The sequence below is a fragment of the Salvelinus alpinus genome, chromosome 15, assembly GCF_045679555.1.
Source record: "Salvelinus alpinus chromosome 15, SLU_Salpinus.1, whole genome shotgun sequence".
Classification (NCBI taxonomy): domain Eukaryota; kingdom Metazoa; phylum Chordata; class Actinopteri; order Salmoniformes; family Salmonidae; genus Salvelinus; species Salvelinus alpinus.
Window position 1 is genome coordinate 16,990,329 of NC_092100.1, and position 20,212 is coordinate 17,010,540.

General features: G+C 44.7%; 1 protein-coding gene across 4 annotated transcripts in view; it reads right to left on the reverse strand.

Moving 5' to 3' along the window:
• Nucleotides 1-8,917: 8,917 nt before the first annotated feature.
• The window catches only part of LOC139539576 (paralemmin-1-like), a 70,998-nt gene continuing 59,703 nt past the window's right edge, over nt 8,918-20,212 (reverse strand). The window contains exons 6-10 of one of the 4 annotated variants that reach the window (XM_071342643.1): nt 19,939-19,960; nt 19,732-19,809; nt 19,218-19,295; nt 13,887-14,018; nt 8,918-11,812 (exon numbers count right to left, since the gene is read on the reverse strand). In XM_071342643.1, the coding sequence (XP_071198744.1) occupies nt 11,208-11,812; nt 13,887-14,018; nt 19,218-19,295; nt 19,732-19,809; nt 19,939-19,960 (915 nt within the window). In that variant the 3' untranslated portion in view covers nt 8,918-11,207. The remainder of the gene's footprint in view (nt 11,813-13,886; nt 14,019-19,217; nt 19,296-19,731; nt 19,810-19,938; nt 19,961-20,212) is intronic. The other 3 variants (XM_071342645.1, XM_071342646.1, XM_071342647.1) reach the window with 3 other exon arrangements.

Genomic DNA, 20,212 nt, shown 5'->3' on the forward strand with positions numbered 1-20,212 from the left:
ACACACACACACACACACACACACACACACACACACACACACACACACACACACACACACACAATCCTACTTCTGCCAACAGTGACTGTGTAGCCAGGTCACTGTGTCAATGATAATGTCTGTAACAATGTTGCAGCAGGTCCGAGATTAGCAGTGTAACAACATTTCATTTTGGTGGATAGGTGGACAGGACCTTTGTTCATAGGAAAGAACTGTGAGGATTCCACAATGCAGGCCTTCGAGAGCCTTACAACTTTAGACTAAGAACTGAGGCTAAAGACACACACATGAACACACACACAAACACACATTCACACCAGCACCCACCTTCATCTGTATTGACTAAGGAGACAACACATTTCAAGGTGGAGGGAGAAAACACATTTCAAGATGAAGGGAGAAAACGCAGAAACAAAACAGAGAGACCGAGAGAGACCATTGAAGCACGTCACATTTTTATTTGTAATTTCCTCTACAGCACTTTCCAGTTTGTGAGAAAGCAGACCTTCGCAACTACAAAGCATAAGAAGAGCAGCAGTGTGTTGACACCCACTCTATTACCTGGGCCCTTCACTGACTGACTGCCATGAGCACAGAGATCTAGGAGTCTACACAAGAGGACGAGAGAGCGACAGACATTTATATGTAGATGTTTATATATACATTTACAAAAAAGATGCCTGACCAGGGGCAAGACTACAAGGCATTGGGGGTGTGTAGAGAGAGAGAAGTCAGAAATGGAATGTAAATATTGATAAGAACCAACAGGGGGCGCTGTTGCAGAGCAAGAGTCATAAGGTAACCATGACCCTGGCAGTGCAGACAGTGGGAGGGGCTGGGGTTGCCAGGGGCGACAAGCCTCACTGCTGCTACACCAAGCTCAGCAAGAGGGAGGGACCGAGGAAGGAGAAGTATTGGGTATTCAAAATGAGCTTGAGGCAGAAGTCACCCTTCACCACAGATCTAGGATCAGATTACCTAGCTCCCAATCCTAACCTTAGCCATTAGGGATCAAATCAAATCTGACCCTGCATCAGTGGTTAAGAGTAAATTCCACCCACTGCTCAGTAGGTTAGGATGGATCAGCACTTTAGTGGAGATGTCCATGCAATCATTACCCTTCATAAGAACATAATTGGCATTCATTATCCTTCATTGACATTGATGTTCGTTAACCTTGAAGTTCAAAGTTGTTGAAGGCAGCAAAATGAACGGTGTGAATAGAACAGACAAAATGAACACTGTGTCGTTGCTTTCCAAGTCACTCTCAAAGTGCCCAGTAATTCTTTCCTCTAAAGAAATGTTATGAAGGTGTTATGCAAGTCCTTTTTTAACTTAAGTGTCATCATATTTCATTGTGGATGGACAAATTTGATTAGGTTATGGTCACCAATGTTCAAATCAAATCAAATATATTTATATAGCCCTTCTTACATCAGCTGATATCTCAAAGTGCTGTACAGAAACCCAGCCCAAAACCCCAAACAGCAAGCAATGCAGGTGTAGAAGCACGGTGGCTAGGAAAAACTCCCTAGAAAGGCCAAAACCTAGGAAGAAACCTAGAGAGGAACCAGGCTATGAGGGGTGGCCAGTCCTCTTTTGGCTGTGCCGGGTGGAGATTATAACAGAACATGGCCAAGATGTTCAAATGTTCATAAATTACCAGCATGGTCAAATAATAATAATCACAGTAGTTGTCGAGGGTGCAACAAGTCAGCACCTCAGGAGTGAATGTCAGTTGGCTTTTCATAGCCAATCATTGAGAGTATCTCTACCGCTCCTGCTGTTTCTAGAGAGTTGAAAACAGCAGGTCTGGGACAGGTAGCACGTCCGGTGAACAGGTCAGGGTTCCATAGCCGCAGGCAGAACAGTTGAAACTGGAGCAGCAGTGGACTGGGGACAGCAAGGAGTCATCATGCCAGGTAGTCCTGAGGCATGGTCCTAGGGCTCAGGTCCTCCGAGAGAGAGAAAGAAAGAAAGAATTAGAGAGAGCATACTTAAATCCACACAGGACACCGGATAAGACAGGAGAAATACTCCAGATATAAGAGACTGAGCCTAGCCCCCCGACACATAAACTACTGCAGCATAAATACTGGAGGCTGAGACAGTAGGGGTCAGGAGACACTGTGGCCCCATCCGATGATACCCCCGGACAGGGCCAAACAGGCAGGATATAACCCCACCCACTTTGCCAAAGCACAGCCCCCACACCACTAGAGGGATATCTTCAACCACCAACTTACCATCCTGAGACAAGGCTGAGTATAGCCCACAAAGATTTCCGCCACGGCACAACCCAAGGGGGGGGCGCCAACCCAGACAGGAAGACCACGTCGGCGACTCAACCCACTGGAGGAGCACCAGTAAGCCAGTGACTCAGCCCCTGTAATAGGGTTAGAGGCAGAGAATTCCAGTGGAGAGAGGGGAACCGGCCAGGCAGAGACAGCAAGGGCGGTTCGTTGCTCCATAGCCTTTCCGTTCACCTTCACACTCCTGGGCCAGACTACACTCAATCATATGACCTACTGAAGAGATGAGTCTTCAGTAAAGACTTAAAGGTTGAGACCCAGTCTGCGTCTCTCACATGGGTAGGCAGACCATTTCATAAAAATGGAGCTCTATAGGAGAAAGCCCTGCCTCCAGCTGTTTGTTTCGAAATTCTAGGGACAATTAGGAGGCCTGCGTCTTGTGACCATAGCGTACGTGTAGGTATGTACGGCAGGACCAAATCGGAAAGATAGATAGGAGCAAACCCATGTAATGCTTTGTAGGTTAGCAGTAAAACCTTGAAATCAGCCCTTGCCTTAACAGGAAGCCAGTGTAGGGAGGCTAGCACTGGAGTAATATGATCACATTTTTTGGTTCTAGTCAGGATTCTAGCAGCCATATTTAGCACTAACTGAAGTTTATTTTGTGCTTTATCCGGGTAGGCAGAAAGTAGAGCATTGCAGTAGTCTAACCTAGAAGTAACAAAAGCATGGATACATTTTTCTGCATCATTTTTGGACAGAAAGTTTCTGATTTTTGCAATGTTACGTAGATGGAAAAAAGCTGTCCTTGAAACAGTCTTGATATGTTCGTCAAAAGAGAGATCAGGGTCCAGAGTAACGCCGAGGTCCTTCACAGTTTTATTTGAGACGACTGTACAACCATCAAGATTAATTGTCAGATTCAACAGAAGATCTCTTTGTTTCTTGGGACCTAGAACAAGCATCTCTGTTTTGTCCGAGTTTAAAAGTAGAAAGTTTGCAGCCATCCACTTCCTTATGTCTGAAACACAGGCTTCTAGGGAGGGCAATTTTGGGGCTTCACCATGTTTCATTGAAATGTACAGCTGTGTGTCATCTGCATAGCAGTGAATGTTAACATTATGTTTTCGAATGACATCCCCAAGAGGTAAAATATATATGTTCTCTCTGACTCTAATGGCATGGACGATTTCTTCCACCAAGAACACTATGGGTTTCAGTTTGACCACCCTACAGTAAGTGCATTTGTACAGTATGTTTGTGTTAGAACAAAGAGATGTATGACTGTTCGTGTTTTTCAGTTTTGAGATGAATGTTGCATGTTATCCTAAAAGAAAAACTTTGAAAACAGAACACCTAGTTGTTGCTTCAAATAAGCTTGGAATTTAACTGATTAAACACTTCCTTGTTGAGGTGTGTCTAGAAAATGACTCTTGCTTACACTATTTCCTATTGCAAATAGAAATATCTGTGATTTTCTTGAAACACAAGCTGCAGAAAATTCTATCTAAAATAATATCTAAACTTTGGCTGTCAGATATAACAGTATCAATGATTTAGCACCACAAAAACCCACATGTATCCATCCCAACATGTGATGTGCTGCCATGTTGGCAGTGACAACATATGAAATCTTCTTTCCACCTTTCATATTGAAATTGACAAACCAAATCTATGCTAACAGCTACTGAGGCTGAGCCACACACACACATATATATATATGTCGTAAACTGTTAGCAAGCAGATATTTAGGAAATAAAAAGGTATAATCTTATGCAAAGGAAAGGATGGGCCATGGTTCAACGCTTGGCCTTTGTGATATACTGATGAACTCTTATCAGTGCTGCTGCTAGTCCTTAATGCTATAGCTGTATGAGGATTTTGCTGATGCTAATGTTGGCAGCTTTCATGAATGGGAGTTCTTGCATAGATTTGGATCCAGCAGTGTGGGAATATTATTCGACGAGGACTGGTCTTCAGCAATGCCTAAGCGAATTGGAAGTCAGTGTTTTTTTATCGAACGTATTCTAGACGAACACTACAGATAGTGACTGTCCTATAGAGCAGGGATTCCCAACCAGAGGTACTAGGACCCTTGGAGGTACTTGGCCTATCCACAGAGGATACTTGAGAAGACTCATGAGACCATAGGCCTACTGGTAAAATGCACATGAGGGGGTACTGCAGGGGTACTCTGGGCAGAACAAAATGTAGTTGGTGGTACAGTAACCGAGAAAGGTTGGGACCACTCCTATAGAGTAACGCACATTTCACTGTGTCAGCTTTTTATGCTCCTTGCTGGATGCTGAGCAGCATATTGGAGGATGTGTCGGCCTATCAATGATTGCCCTGCCCCTTTGACTGCGCATGAGGAAGTGGGATTGAAGGGGATTGGCAAAGAATATTATTTCATAATATATTTTACATGATCAAATTGAAATGAATAGATGTTCCATTTAGTTTCTTTCTGCAGTGCAATGGATTCTCCAGCATCATTTTGACAAGGCTTATCAGACCTGGTTATTTTTAATCTATTCTCCATCATGTTCATCGCATTCCACTCTCGCTCCCCAGGTAGTATTACCATTTCATTTTCATTACATTTTCATTACACTTTCAATACAGTACAACGGTTTCATTTGTTTGATCTTAGCTAGCTACATAGCCGTCTTTGTATCAAAGATAATTGTGTAGTTATTGAGGTTCGCTAGCCAGCTATTTTCGTCGTAACGTAACGTAACGTAGTCAACACTGCTAGCTAGCCAGCTAGCCAGCTAGCCACCGAATAGCAGCACTGCAGAAACGATTACATTACAACGGAACGACTTGATTAGTGTAGTGTTAGCTAGCTACATAGTTGTCTTTGCTATCTTTGTATCTAAGATAATTGTGTAGCTTAGAGTAGTTTAGAGTAATTATTCGGTTAGCTAGCCAGCTATTTTCGTCCGCCGCGCTGCCGTTCTCCTACCTAGTCAACACTGCTAGCTAACACTGCTAGCTAGCCAACTTCTACCGAATAGCAGCACTGTAGAAACTCACATTACAACTTACATTACAACGGAACGACTTGATTAGCGTAGTGTTAGCTAGCTACATAGTTGTCTTTGCTGTCCTTGTATCCAAGATAATTGTGTAGTTTTTGAGAAATTGTCGAGGTTACCTAGCCAGTTAGAGGTTACCTAGCCAGCTACACTTTCAAACAAAGTCAACAACGCAGCCACTGCTAGCCAGCCTACTTCACCGCCAGCAGTACTATATCATTTTAGTCAATAAGATTTTATTTTATTTTTGCAACGTAAGCTTAACTTTCTGAACATTCGAGACGTGTAGTCCACTTGTCATTCTAATCTCCTTTGCATTAGCGTAGCCTCTTCTGTAGCCTGTCAACTATGTGTCTGTCTATCCCTCTTCTCTCCTCTCTGCACAGACCATACAAACGCTTCACACCGCGTGGCCGCCGCTACCCTAACCTGGTGGTTCCAGCACGCACGACCCACGTGGAGTTCCAGGTCTCCGGCAGCCTCTGGAACTGCCGATCTGCGGCCAACAAGGCAGAGTTCATCTCAGCCTATGCGTCCCTCCAGTCCCTCGACTTCTTGGCACTGACGGAAACATGGATTACCACTGATAACACTGCTAATCCTACTGCTCTCTCCTCATCTGCCCACGTGTTCTCGCACACCCCGAGAGCTTCTGGTCAGCGGGGTGGTGGCACTGGGATCCTCATCTCTCCCAAGTGGACATTCTCTCTTTCTCCCCTGACCCATCTGTCTATCGCCTCCTTTGAATTCCATGCTGTCACAGTTACCAGCCCTTTCAAGCTTAACATCCTTATCATTTATCGCCCTCCAGGTTCCCTTGGAGAGTTCATCAATGAGCTTGACGCCCTGATAAGTTCCTTTCCTGAGGATGGCTCACCTCTCACAGTTCTGGGTGACTTTAACCTCCCCACGTCTACCTTTGACTCATTCCTCTCTGCCTCCTTCTTTCCACTCCTCTCCTCTTTTGACCTCACCCTCTCACCTTCCCCCCCTACTCACAAGGCAGGCAATACGCTTGACCTCATCTTTACTAGATGCTGTTCTTCCACTAATCTCATTGCAACTCCCCTCCAAGTCTCCGACCACTACCTTGTATCCTTTTCCCTCTCGCTCTCATCCAACACTTCCCACACTGCCCCTACTCGGATGGTATCGCGCCGTCCCAACCTTCGCTCTCTCTCCCCCGCTACTCTCTCCTCTTCCATCCTATCATCTCTTCCCTCTGCTCAAACCTTCTCCAACCTATCTCCTGATTCTGCCTCCTCAACCCTCCTCTCCTCCCTCTCTGCATCCTTTGACTCTCTATGTCCCCTATCCTCCAGGCCGGCTCGGTCCTCCCCTCCTGCTCCGTGGCTCGACGACTCATTGCGAGCTCACAGAACAGGGCTCCGGGCAGCCGAGCGGAAATGGAGGAAAACTCGCCTCCCTGCGGACCTGGCATCCTTTCACTCCCTCCTCTCTACATTCTCCTCTTCTGTCTCTGCTGCTAAAGCCACTTTCTACCACTCTAAATTCCAAGCATCTGCCTCTAACCCTAGGAAGCTCTTTGCCACCTTCTCCTCCCTCCTGAATCCTCCTCCCCCTCCTCCCCCCTCCTCCCTCTCTGCGGATGACTTCGTCAACCATTTTGAAAAGAAGGTCGACGACATCCGATCCTCGTTTGCTAAGTCAAACGACACCGCTGGTTCTGCTCACACTGCCCTACCCTGTGCTTTGACCTCTTTCTCCCCTCTCTCTCCAGATGAAATCTCGCGTCTTGTGACGGCCGGCCGCCCAACAACCTGCCCGCTTGACCCTATCCCCTCCTCTCTTCTCCAGACCATTTCCGGAGACCTTCTCCCTTACCTCACCTCGCTCATCAACTCATCCTTGACCGCTGGCTACGTCCCTTCCGTCTTCAAGAGAGCGAGAGTTGCACCCCTTCTGAAAAAACCTACACTCGATCCCTCCGATGTCAACAACTACAGACCAGTATCCCTTCTTTCTTTTCTCTCCAAAACTCTTGAACGTGCCGTCCTTGGCCAGCTCTCCTGCTATCTCTCTCAGAATGACCTTCTTGATCCAAATCAGTCAGGTTTCAAGACTAGTCATTCAACTGAGACTGCTCTTCTCTGTGTCACGGAGGCGCTCCGCACTGCTAAAGCTAACTCTCTCTCCTCTGCTCTCATCCTTCTAGACCTATCGGCTGCCTTTGATACTGTGAACCATCAGATCCTCCTCTCCACCCTCTCCGAGCTGGGCATCTCCGGCGCGGCCCACGCTTGGATTGCGTCCTACCTGACAGGTCGCTCCTACCAGGTGGCGTGGCGAGAATCTGTCTCCGCACCACGTGCTCTCACCACTGGTGTCCCCCAGGGCTCTGTTCTAGGTCCTCTCCTATTCTCGCTATACACCAAGTCACTTGGCTCTGTCATATCCTCACATGGTCTCTCCTATCATTGCTATGCAGACGACACACAATTAATCTTCTCCTTTCCCCCCTCTGATAACCAGGTGGCGAATCGCATCTCTGCATGTCTGGCAGACATATCAGTGTGGATGACGGATCACCACCTCAAGCTGAACCTCGGCAAGACGGAGCTGCTCTTCCTCCCGGGGAAGGACTGCCCGTTCCATGATCTCGCCATCACGGTTGACAACTCCATTGTGTCCTCCTCCCAGAGTGCTAAGAACCTTGGCGCGATCCTGGACAACACCCTGTCGTTCTCAACTCACATCAAGGCGGTGACCCGTTCCTGTAGGTTCATGCTCTACAACATTCGCAGAGTACGACCCTGCCTCACACAGGAAGCAGCGCAGGTCCTAATCCAGGCACTTGTCATCTCCCGTCTGGACTACTGCAACTCGCTGTTGGCTGGGCTCCCTGCCTGTGCTATTAAACCCCTACAACTCATCCAGAACGCCGCAGCCCGTCTGGTGTTCAACCTTCCCAAGTTCTCTCACGTCACCCCGCTCCTCCGCTCTCTCCACTGGCTTCCAGTTGAAGCTCGCATCCGCTACAAGACCATGGTGCTTGCCTACGGAGCTGTGAGGGGAACGGCACCTCCGTACCTTCAGGCTCTGATCAGGCCCTACACCCAAACAAGGGCACTGCGTTCATCCACCTCTGGCCTGCTCGCCTCCCTACCACTGAGGAAGTACAGTTCCCGCTCAGCCCAGTCAAAACTGTTCGCTGCTCTGGCACCCCAATGGTGGAACAAACTCCCTCACGACGCCAGGTCAGCGGAGTCAATCACCACCTTCCGGAGACACCTGAAACCCCACCTCTTTAAGGAATACCTAGGATAGGATAAAGTAATCCTTCTAACCCCCCCCCCCCCCCCTTAAAAGAGTTAGATGCACTATTGTAAAGTGGCTGTTCCACTGGATATCATAAGGTGAATGCACCAATTTGTAAGTCGCTCTGGATAAGAGCGTCTGCTAAATGACTTAAATGTAAATGAACCCTCACAAAGACATTAACCCTTTAAATAACATATAGAGCTCTATAAATATAAATGGAAAGGTATAAATACACATGGAACAATATTAAAAGAGGAATAGGCAAACATGATGCAAAGCTGGCCAACCTCTGGCTAAAGAGAGCTCACTTCTTGGACTCACTTCAAGATAATGCAGACCATCTTTGAAAACAAAATGTTTGTTTTATTTCGGATGCGAATAATAACACATGGACCACGGTTACATATGAGCGTGTCAGTGAGTTGGTTGAAAAGATCTGACTCCTAGTTTACCTAATCCAACTCAACTGACTCAACTCACCACTGGGAAAAATACACTGGACAATGATAACATGACCCTCAGCTCAGCTGGAAATTTGGCTCCAAAATGGCAGAAATAAGTAAGATGTAAAGAATGCTGCAGCTAACAAACACACACAAGCCAAGGGAAAGTAAAACACAGCTGTTCAAATGTAGCCACACTGCAAAAACATCTATTGTTCTCTGAAAATAAATAGAAAATTGGCAAATGCTTTTGCAATACCAAATTTGGAGCAAAATTGACCACTCAGAGGAGAGTAGGAAAGGATTCTGAAAACTTCTTGGAATGTTGACGTTGAAATTCCCTGCTTTTTGCCTCACGTGTCGATAGATAGATACCAGTGAGGTTGCAGAGGGGAGGACGGCTCATAATAATGTCTGGAATGGAGCAAATGGAATGGTATCAAACACATGGAAATCACGTGTGTGGTGTATTTGATACCATTCCACTCATTCCGCTCCAGGCATTACCACAAGCCCATCCTCTCCAACTAAGGAACTAAGGTGCCACCAACCTCCTGTGATAGATACACAATGAAAAGTAGGCCTACTTGAACTGTTTTCTTTGGTTTCGTTGACAAATGACAAAACCAAGGCCTGACAGTAGAGTTCAAACAGGAAAACAGAAAACCAAGTACTCTTATAATGAATCTCCTCCCACACAGACTCTGAGGGAAATATATGACCCCCGACCCCCATTCAAATGGCACTCTTCCTCAATGTCTGAATGGAGCAAATTCTTGCAGTATTTGCAACACAGTTTGGTAGGATATGCGCTGCCGTTTAAAACAACAGATTATGCTCCATGCACCAATTCCACAGTAGTTAATATCCAGCCGAAAATCTTCGGGACATTGGAAGGGCCTGTCCACGCCGACCATTATTTCAAAACCCAGTTAGTTGCTAGGTCATAACATCAGGAGCCAGGATTATGTCAATGAGTTAATGAAAAGTAGTTAGTGTTATCACAAAGGCAGCTGTAAGCAACATTATTTATATTAAAGGGGCAGTGGTATTCTGGGTAATGTAGTTAAGTGGGGGTGAATCACACAAACATCAAGCCTTACAGAGGGGCATTCATTTCATCAGTCTCAAGCTTCGGTATGAATGACCTTCACACATGTTATTCAATTCAATACTAGTGTTGTCGAACTAGTGTAGCTGATTTGGTTGCAGGGAAATCACCAAAAAATTGCATGGATAGTTTTTTCTTCCAGAAAGAAAATAGGTGATGGGGATTGTGGGTAGTGTAGTGTCGGATGATATAAGGACCAATGAGGTCATTTTATTCCAACACACACACACTCATGCATGCTCATACACACACCCACACAGTACTTCGATGTCATCAATATTACTGACATCTGATTGCATGTCACTTCTAAATATCAGCGTTGTGTCTGTCTCAGACATCCCATATATCAGTGTTGTGTTTGTCACAGACATCCCATATATCAGTGTTGTGTCTGCCTCAGACATTCCAAAGTAAGTTTTTTTTTCTTTTTTTCTGGAAATCAAAATCCAAGAGAATTGTGTTGAGAAAATCATGTCCCCGTTTTTAATCTAAAATGCACTAGCACAGGACAGAAAAAAACAATGAATACCATGCTTCTGTCAAAAATACTTTCCAGAGGGCATTTTCAAAAAATAAAAAGTCAAATAAATATATCTTTAAAATAAACAATGTATATATAGAGATATATAGAGAGATATATCTGTCCTTCATACAGAAAGTTAAGATTACACAATTCATGGTGGTGTATAAGAGATGTCATTTAAAAAAAATGCTTGTTGGACAATGCTGGGTGAGTAAACGAACCCCTTCCTCTTTCTTTCTCTCCTTCTATCCTTCCTTTTCTATCTCCTCTCTCCCTCAGAAATCTCAAAGTGTGAGAAGGTAGGGATTGCTCCCCTTTGGCACAACCAAACCTGAAATAATAAAAAAGGTCAAAAGAAGGAAAGGAGATGATGAGATGATAATGAAATACTTCAAACGAAGTCGGAAAACAACAGCAGGCTATCAGAAGATAAAGAACATGTATGCCTTTTTATTCAGGGCAGGGGGGAGGGGTTTGTTGGTTTTCATGACGTTATGGTTGTTGTTGGTTTGTCATTTCTCCTTGAAAAGTCAAGTTCAGCCACACAACAGTTGCTCACATGATGGTGCAGCACTTGCAAGGCTGCTTCTCCTTGTTGTTGAGCTCAGTGGCGCCCCCCTCTGGCTCACCTCCTTTCTCCTTTGCGGAGGATGTCTCCTGAGGGGTCTTGGCGGGGTCAGCGGCGCTGCCGTTGGGTGGGGGCGACTGCTCTTTCTTGGCGCCTCCCTCGGTGACGGTCACGGTGGCTGGGGTGGACCCCACCGTCACATTCTTGCCCTTGCCGTCCTCGATGACCACCAGCTGGGCCTTGACGGTACCCTCCAGGCCCAGCACCTTGTTGGTCTCCGTCTCGTCCTCCACACTCTGGTAGCCCATGAACACCATAGTGACGGGGTTCTCGGCGCTGGCCTCCATCTCGCCTCCACCTGGCTGGGGACTAGCGCCACCTGCCTTGGCCTCCATGCCTGTGATCTCCTTCTTGGGTGTCGTCTGCTGTTCTGCAGCCAACTCAGCATTGGTGGGGAAGACAGGGGCGGTGAAGGTGGCGGCGGCGGTGGTGGCGGCGCTCATCATGGACTCATCAGCTTTGTGGATGAGCTCGTCCACCTCGTTGGCGCTGAGCTGGTGGACCCCGTTCTCCCCGTTCACCTCGTGTACCACTACGAGAGAGAGAGAGATGGAGAGAGAGAAAGGAGAGCGACAGACGTGTCACTAACAGAAGAGACTCATGAGAGCATGGAGAACTAGACCCTGTTAAAAAATTTTTTAAATGCATCCTTCCGTGAAGCAATCATCACTGATCTGATATGACTGGACAGACCAAAGCCATGTCAGTCATGTTAGATCATTGCGAAACAAAGAGGGAGACTATTTAAGGCTATACCTTTTCCCCACAAACCTCCACTCACAGGACAGTGAAGTGCACTGAAGCTGACCAGTAATGGCAATCACAGTTAAATCACAGAGAAACAGGGGAGGGAGAAAAGCAGATGAGGAGGAGAGGAGAGGAGGGGAGGAGAGCAGCTGAAAGAGTGCAGGGGGAAACAAAGCCAATGCCACAGCTGCTGCATCATGAGCCCAGTGCTTGTTGTCTGTGTCTGGGAGGCAGAATCAATAATATGAGGTGGATGGATATGACTACGAGAGAGAGAGTAGATCTACAATCTCCATACGGGAGGAGGTGGATGGATATGACTAGGAGAGAAAGTAGAGCTGGAGTCTGGATACAGGAGGAGACCAGACTGATCCGTGGAAAACGGACACCGAATTAAAACAGATAAATTTTGGTCTGTGGTCCGTGGGTGGGTGTGTGGAGTGTTCGACTTAAAAAGCCTCATCTTTTCTAATTGGCTAAACGGATGGTTATGTATCCATCGAACCATCAAAAGTTCAACTCATCTGAACTTTTGGTCTGTGAAAATGGATGGAAATTGTATAGACATCTCTGCTGACCATCAACTCCCATTGAGAAAGCAGTGGAAATCACAGCTATGGATAAAATCAACGAGCCAGTCTGGCCTCGCCTTACACCAACACTAACTTTTGGCTATACAGCAGAGGGTTCATTCTTCGGATATTCAGGGCACTATCACCAACCTAAAACATTATGGGCTGGTTTCCCAGACCAAGATTGAAGCCTATTCCTGAACTACAAGTATACTCAATAGAGAATCTCCATTGAGAGTGCTTTTTAGTACACGAATAGGCTTAATCTGGGTCTGGGAAACTGGCTTTAGAGGTCCAACCCTGACACTGCATCCCACAGAAGTGTGACGACCAGTGTGGATGTGTTTGGGGGGTGGGGGGGTGGGGGGGGAGTAGCGAAGGGTCATGCCCAATACCAACAGGCGAACCAAAACAGCTACAGGGAGACCAACAGGACCATTTGAAATGGGTTTTGAATGTATTGACGTTTTTTTAACCAATACATAATAGCCCAAGTTCACATTCACAAATATAACTATTGAAGTAGAGTTATTGGCTTAAAACCAGGTCTATAAGTAGTTATGGATTTATTGGTCACCCTGCAACACTTTGTCATACTATGCTGAACTACAGATGTAGAATCTTAATTTGAGCCAGTTTGCTACAGCAGGAAAATAATAATGCATCAACAGGAAATGTCAATTGTTATGTGGATTATAATGAATAGACATTTTTGAAGGGGTAAATACATTTTCATAAGGGAAAATCAAGTCTGAAATTTCAAAGTGGAAATGACAAACTTCAGAAGCCTCAAATACACTAAAATTTAAACATTTCCTGCATTGCTGGAAAGGTCTCCTGCAACAGGGTGATCAAATTAACATCCTACATCTGTATGTAGTTCTTTTGCTTCACGAGAAGTAAAATTAAGTTAAAAAAATATCTACTGTCAATGAGTGGTTTCACACCAATCATTATATGAGACAGAGTATACGGAAGCTTTTATATAAAATGAAAATACATTATGAAGTTTATTGAACCACAAGATGTAGCCTATGTCTTTAATTGGCTACGATCAAACAAACAATGTCTGTAATAACTATAATTTTAGGTAGACTTATCCAAGACAATATCTTCCTCTTCAGAGAAAACGTTTACCATCTTGTGATATTACTGTTATCAATTTGTTCTTGTACATCAAATATTTAGTGATAGAGTCATAGCTGTTAACACTTCTCGTAAAGGCATTCACTGTGCATGTCTTAGCTGAGTGTCTCCTTTTGCTGTTGAAACACATTGGGAAATCACCTTTCTGGTAATCCTCATACACCTTGACCCCTTGCCCAGAGAGGTTAATGGGCAGTAGGGTGTTGGTGGACAACACCTTAGTCTCGCCCGTGACATTGTCCCTCTCAACGGTGATCTCTACTGAGTACATCGCTGGGTGCATTGGGTGTCAACAAGAGGAGATGTTAGGGCCCTGCAGAGTTGTCCTCTCTCTCTCACACACACACACTCACAGTCATCCCACACATCTATATGTTACACACTACATAGCCTCTCTCTCTCTCTCTCTCTCTCTTTCTCTCTATCGTTTATACTGTTCTTTTTTTTAAAGACAACCACTCTATACAACAATGCTACAATGTTCCACTAAAAGCCATACTAAATCAGTCTACACTAATGAGAACTTGTTCTCAACTAGCCTACCGGGTTAAATAAAGGTGAAATAAATAAATAAACACTAGCCACCAATCAGTATGTCCGTGTAACACCAACACACACGAAGTAAACATAACTACAATTCATGATACTCCTTTGACTGGGGTAGCTACTGGATGGGAAAGGTGAGCCATATGTTTGCAGAATTACGTGCACACCAGGTTGTAAAGAAAGCATGTACTTCAAAAGTCAAAAGGCACTCGCACTTCTGAGCAATCTTTTTTACAGGTGCATGGTAACAGTTGAACAAGATGAAGGAAAAAGGCAACCGCACACTGCTCTTAATAGTACGTCTCCTTATTAAAGATCAGTGGTACTATCAAGAGCAGTGTGCGGTTTCCTTTTTCCTTCAAAGAAAGCATGTACAAAATTACATTTGGATAATTATGCTATTAGGCCACAGCTGACACTGTGAAACTACTTTGTCGTGATGTGCACACTGTGTGTGAATCTAACGCTGCCATGACGACGGCGGAGCTGCGTTGCCTAGGCAACATCGCATCGTCTGATGATAACTACATATAGGGTATCTCCACTGTGAGAACTGAATACTCAGTATACCATCTCTTTACAAGCACTACTCTACTTGTTTAAACCCCTTTAGTCACAAATCACATTGAATGTCCGCAGGAATGAATAAGAACAGACCAACACGCAGGCAAAGAGACAATCTCACACAAACTCATACACACACCCAAACAGATAGACAAACACAGAGACAGACAGTTGATCACTGTGAAGATTAGGACAGAAGACAAATGTTAGGGGAAAATACAGTACAGAAACACGACTGAGAGTGACAACAAATAGAGTACATGAAATACAGTATACCAAATCACTTCAGAGAATGCAACATGTTGTATGGCATTCTCATTGATTTTGTCTTCTCCTAAGTACTTAGCTATGAGTACTTAATGGTGATCAAATACCCAAGTGGTCCGTCATTAAAATAGTTCCTCCCACGTGACTATGTACCTTACCACCCACACATTCAAATTCACATAGTGAATTCAGGCACTACAGCACATGCAGGCACCACAGCACATGCAGGCACCACAGCACATGCAGGCACCACAGCACATGCAGGCACCACAGCACATGCAGGCACCACAGCACATGCAGGCACCACAGCACATGCAGGCACCACAGCACATTCAGGCACCACAGCACATGCAGGCACCACAGCACATGCAGGCACCACAGCACATGCAGGCACCACAGCACATGCAGGCACCACAGCACATTCAGGCACCACAGCACATGCAGGCACCACAGCACATGCAGGCACCACAGCACATGCAGGCACCACAGCACATGCAGGCACCACAGCACATTCAGGCACCACAGTACATTCAGGCACCACAGCACATGCAGGCACCACAGCACATGCAGGCACCACAGCACATGCAGGCACCACAGCACATGCAGGCACCACAGCACATTCAGGCACCACAGCACATGCAGGCACCACAGCACATGCAGGCACCACAGCACATTCAGGCACCACAGTACATTCAGGCACCACAGCACATGCAGGCACCACAGCACATGCAGGCACCACAGCACATGCAGGCACCACAGCACATGCAGGCACCACAGCACATGCAGGCACCACAGCACATTCAGGCACTACAGTACATTCAGGTACTACAGTACATTCAGGTACTACAGTACATTCAGGTACTACAGTACACCCTTTTCACATCATGGAACTGGTAGATGTGTCATGTATCATGGGGTGGCAGGTAGCCGAGCAGTTAAGAGTGCTGGGCCAGTAAGCAAAAGGTCGCTGGTTCCAGTCCCTGAGCTGACTAGGTGAAAAATCTGTCGATGTGCCTTTTAACCGTATTGTTCCTGTAAGTTGCTCTAGATAAGAGAGTCTGCTAAATTACTCAAATGTAAATGTATACCCCATAACAGTCCCTCTATATTGATCCCCCATAACGGTCCCTCTATATTGATCCCCCATAACGGTCCCTCTATATTGATCACACATTGCAGTCCCCTTGTATTGTATTGTTCATTATCAACGTTTCTAGCTGCTAGATATCTACAGTATATCTATTATTTGTTTATAATAATCATAATGTGGGTGGTGTTCATATGTGTCTTGTTACACACTGTGGATGGGCACTTGTACAAGAGTGTAACGGAAATGTGTTTCATGCATATCCCCACTCCCCCTGAGACCCTGCAGGGGGGTATGTACAGGGTATGGTGATCATGCTATGTTCCTTTTTTAGTTTATAGTTATTTAGCTGTTATATGATGGCCGTATTACACTAAAATGTTACCAAAACAAACCAATCCAGGAAAGCGTCGGCAATTTGCATTTAATCCCAGCAGGTGTTGATGAAACAATAAGTAGCCCCATTCCACCCCCCATTCCACCCCCCTGCTCAGAAAGGGTTCTTTAGGTGGGAGATGTATGGTGACCTGGGCTCAAGAAGTAAAATAACGCATTAGTCACTCCCTCACTGTGGAGTATAGCCCTTCAGTGGAATCCCTCTCTCTCCTTTCAGGGCTACTGTGAGGCTGATGAAAGTCAATGTTTAATTGAGGGGGACAGAGGCCCACATGTAAGGAGAAGGAGGAGGAGGAAGGAGGGCCAAGGGCCCCAGTGTGATACTGCTGAAAAGCCCCCTAGAGAGGAGATGAAGCTGTCCCCAGCCATTTGTAACTGTGATTACAATATCCTGAGCTATACTGAGGTGTTGTGTATGACAGTGGGGTAAATTGCCAAGCATTCAGCTATTTTGCTGTCATTCAATGAAACTGTCATCAAAATGACGATTTGATGACGTGTTAGATTAAATGTGATACTGCCGAGAGCACTATTAAGGAGCTACTGCCTGGCCATTCAAACTGGTTGTGTTGATAATAATGAGATCCACTGAGGAGTTACATATTGATGTAGCAGGTAGCCTAGTGGTTAAAAGCATTGGTCCAATAATCAAAAGGGTGCTGGTTTGAATCCCCGAGCTGACTAGGTGAAAAAATCTGTTGATGTCCCCTTTAGCAAGGCACTTAACCCTAATTGCTCATCTAAGTCGCTCTGGATAAGAGCGTCTGCTAAATTACTAAAAATGTAAAAATTATAGATTGTTGAATTGTTATGTGCCCAATCCATTTGGCATTTGCCATTTTGTGCTAAATTAAGATTTAGGTTATGGGTTAATGTGAGATTCTTTAACACTGTAATAGCTATCAATGTCAATGATTATTTGGTATTCACTGTTTTTTATTAGAAAAATCATGAATGTAACTAAATTATATGAAGCTGACATCAGATGTTGTACTCAGATCTATGTTAAGAGGCATCTACGGTACCAGTCAAGGGTTTTTCTTTATTTTTACTATTTTCTACATTGTAGATTAATAGTGAAAATATCAAAACTATGAAATAACACATATGGAATCATGTAGTAACCAAACATTTGTGTATATTTGAGATTCTTCAAAGTAGCCAACCTTTGCCTTGATGACAGCTTTGCACACTCTTGGCATTCTCTCAATCAGCTTCATGAGGTAGTCACCTGGAATGCATTTCAATTAATAGGTGTGCCTTGTTAAAAGTTAAGTTGTAGAATTTCTTTCCTTTGTGTTGTGACAAGGTAGGGTGGTATACAGAAGATAGCCTTATTTGGTAAAAGACCAAGTCCATATTATGGCAAGAACAGCTCAAATAAGCAAAGAGAAATGACAGTCCATCATTACTTTAAGACATTAAGGTCAGTCAATCAGGAAAATGTCAAGAACTTTTAAAGTTTCTTCAAGTGCGGTCGCAAAAACCATTAAGCGCTATGATGAAACTGGCTCTCATGAGGACCGCCACAGGAAAGGAAGACCCAGAGTTACCTCTGCTGCAGAGGATAAGTTCATTAGAGTTAACTGCACCTCAGATTGCACCCCAAATAAATGCTTCACAGAGTTCAAGTAACAGACACATCTCAACATCAACTGTTCAGAGGAGACTGCGTTATTCAGGCCTTCATGGTCGTATTGCTGCAAAGAAACCACTACTAAAGGACACCAATAATAAGAAGAGACTTGCTTGGGCCAAGAAACACGAGCAATGGACATTAGGCCGGTAGAAATCTGTCCTTTGTTCTGATGAGTCCAAATCTGAGATTTTTGGTTCCAACCGCTGTGTCTTTGTGAGACGCAGAGTAGGTGAACGGATGATCTCCGCATGTGTGGTTCACACCATGAAGCATGGAGGAGGAGGTGTGATGGTGTGGGGGTGCTATTCTTGTGACACTGTCTGTGATTTATATAGAATTCAAAGCACACTTAACCAGCATGGCTACAGTACCACAGCATTCTGCAGAGATATGCCACTCCATCTGGTTTGCGCTTAGGGGGACAATGACCCAAAACCCACCTCCAGGCTGTGTAAGGGCTATTTGAACAAGAAGGAGAGTGATGGAGTGCTGCATCAGATGACCTGGCCTCAACAATCACTTGACCTCAACCCAATTGAGATGGACCCGAAAAGCAGCCAACAAGTGCTCAGCATATGTGGGAACTCCTTCAAGACTGTTGGAAAAGCATTCCTCATGAAACTGGTTGAGAGAATGCCAAGAGAGTGCAAAGCTGTGATCAAGGCAAAGGGTGGCTACTTCGAAGAATCTCAAATATAAAATATATTTAGATTTCTTTAACACTTTTTTGGTTACTACATGATTCCCTATGTGTTATTTCATAGGTTTGGTATCTTCACAATTTTCTTTACAATGTAGAAAATAGTAAAAATAAATGAACACCCTTGCATAAGTAGGTGTGTCCAAACTTTTGACTGGTACTGTATGTTCAAGACTGGAAAAAAAGGAAAAAGAGAGTGAAAAAGCAGCATTTCTCTAAGATGTCGCTCTACAGTGTGTCTCAGTATGTGATCTACAGGGTACCGAGACTCACCTGTTCTCATTATATCTGATGCACCTCCGGACATGTCCAGACGAGGGCTGTTGTGCACTTTGAGCACTTCCTTGACCTCTATAAGCAGTCAAGGAAGTGGGGTGAGAAATAGAGATGGAGATAGAGGGGGAGAGAGAAAGAGACAAACACAGAGGAGGTGCCCAGGTTTGGGACAAAGACAGATAAAGCAGACTCCAATGGAATCGTATTGAGATGTCTTCCATTTATGACAAAAATGGGCTCTATTGCATGTAAGATTGCACAGATGCAATTTACAGTACATGATTCATATAATCAGTCAATAATGTCTCAATTGACTATGAATCAGTTAGTATATTCCTGAATGAAACAGGAATATATTCCCCCCCAAAAATGTTACATTGAAAGGAATAACATCACCTTAATATACTAGCATGACATTATAATCTAGAGTGAATCTAGAGGCAAAGCATTTCTCTAAGATGTCGCTCTACAGTGTGTCTCAGTATGTGATCTACAGGGTACCGAGACTCACCTGTTCTCATTATATCTGATGCACCTCCGGACATGTTCAGACGAGGGCTGTTGCTTCCTTTGAACACTTCCTTAGCCTCTATAAGTGGTCACCGAACAAGGAGGTGGGGTGAGAATGAGAGAGGGAGGGAGAAAGAGAGACAAACACAACAGACTTGTAAAAGAGGAGAAAGAGGTGAGGAATAAGATGTGAATGAAGATGTGTTACCTTGAACAGTGCCTGCAGGAGCCTGAGAGAGAGAAGGAGAGAGAGAGAAAACAGTATTTTAATCCATTCATCATAGAGCATCAAACCCAGAAAACGAATGATCAAACCCAGAAAAGACACAATCAAACCCAAAAAAACAAATGATAAAACCCAAAAAACGAATGATCAAACCCAGAAAACGAATGATCAAACCCAGAAAAGACATGATCAAACCCAGAAAAGACATGATCAAACACAGAATATACCGCATCAAATCATGCTTATATGCTAGTGA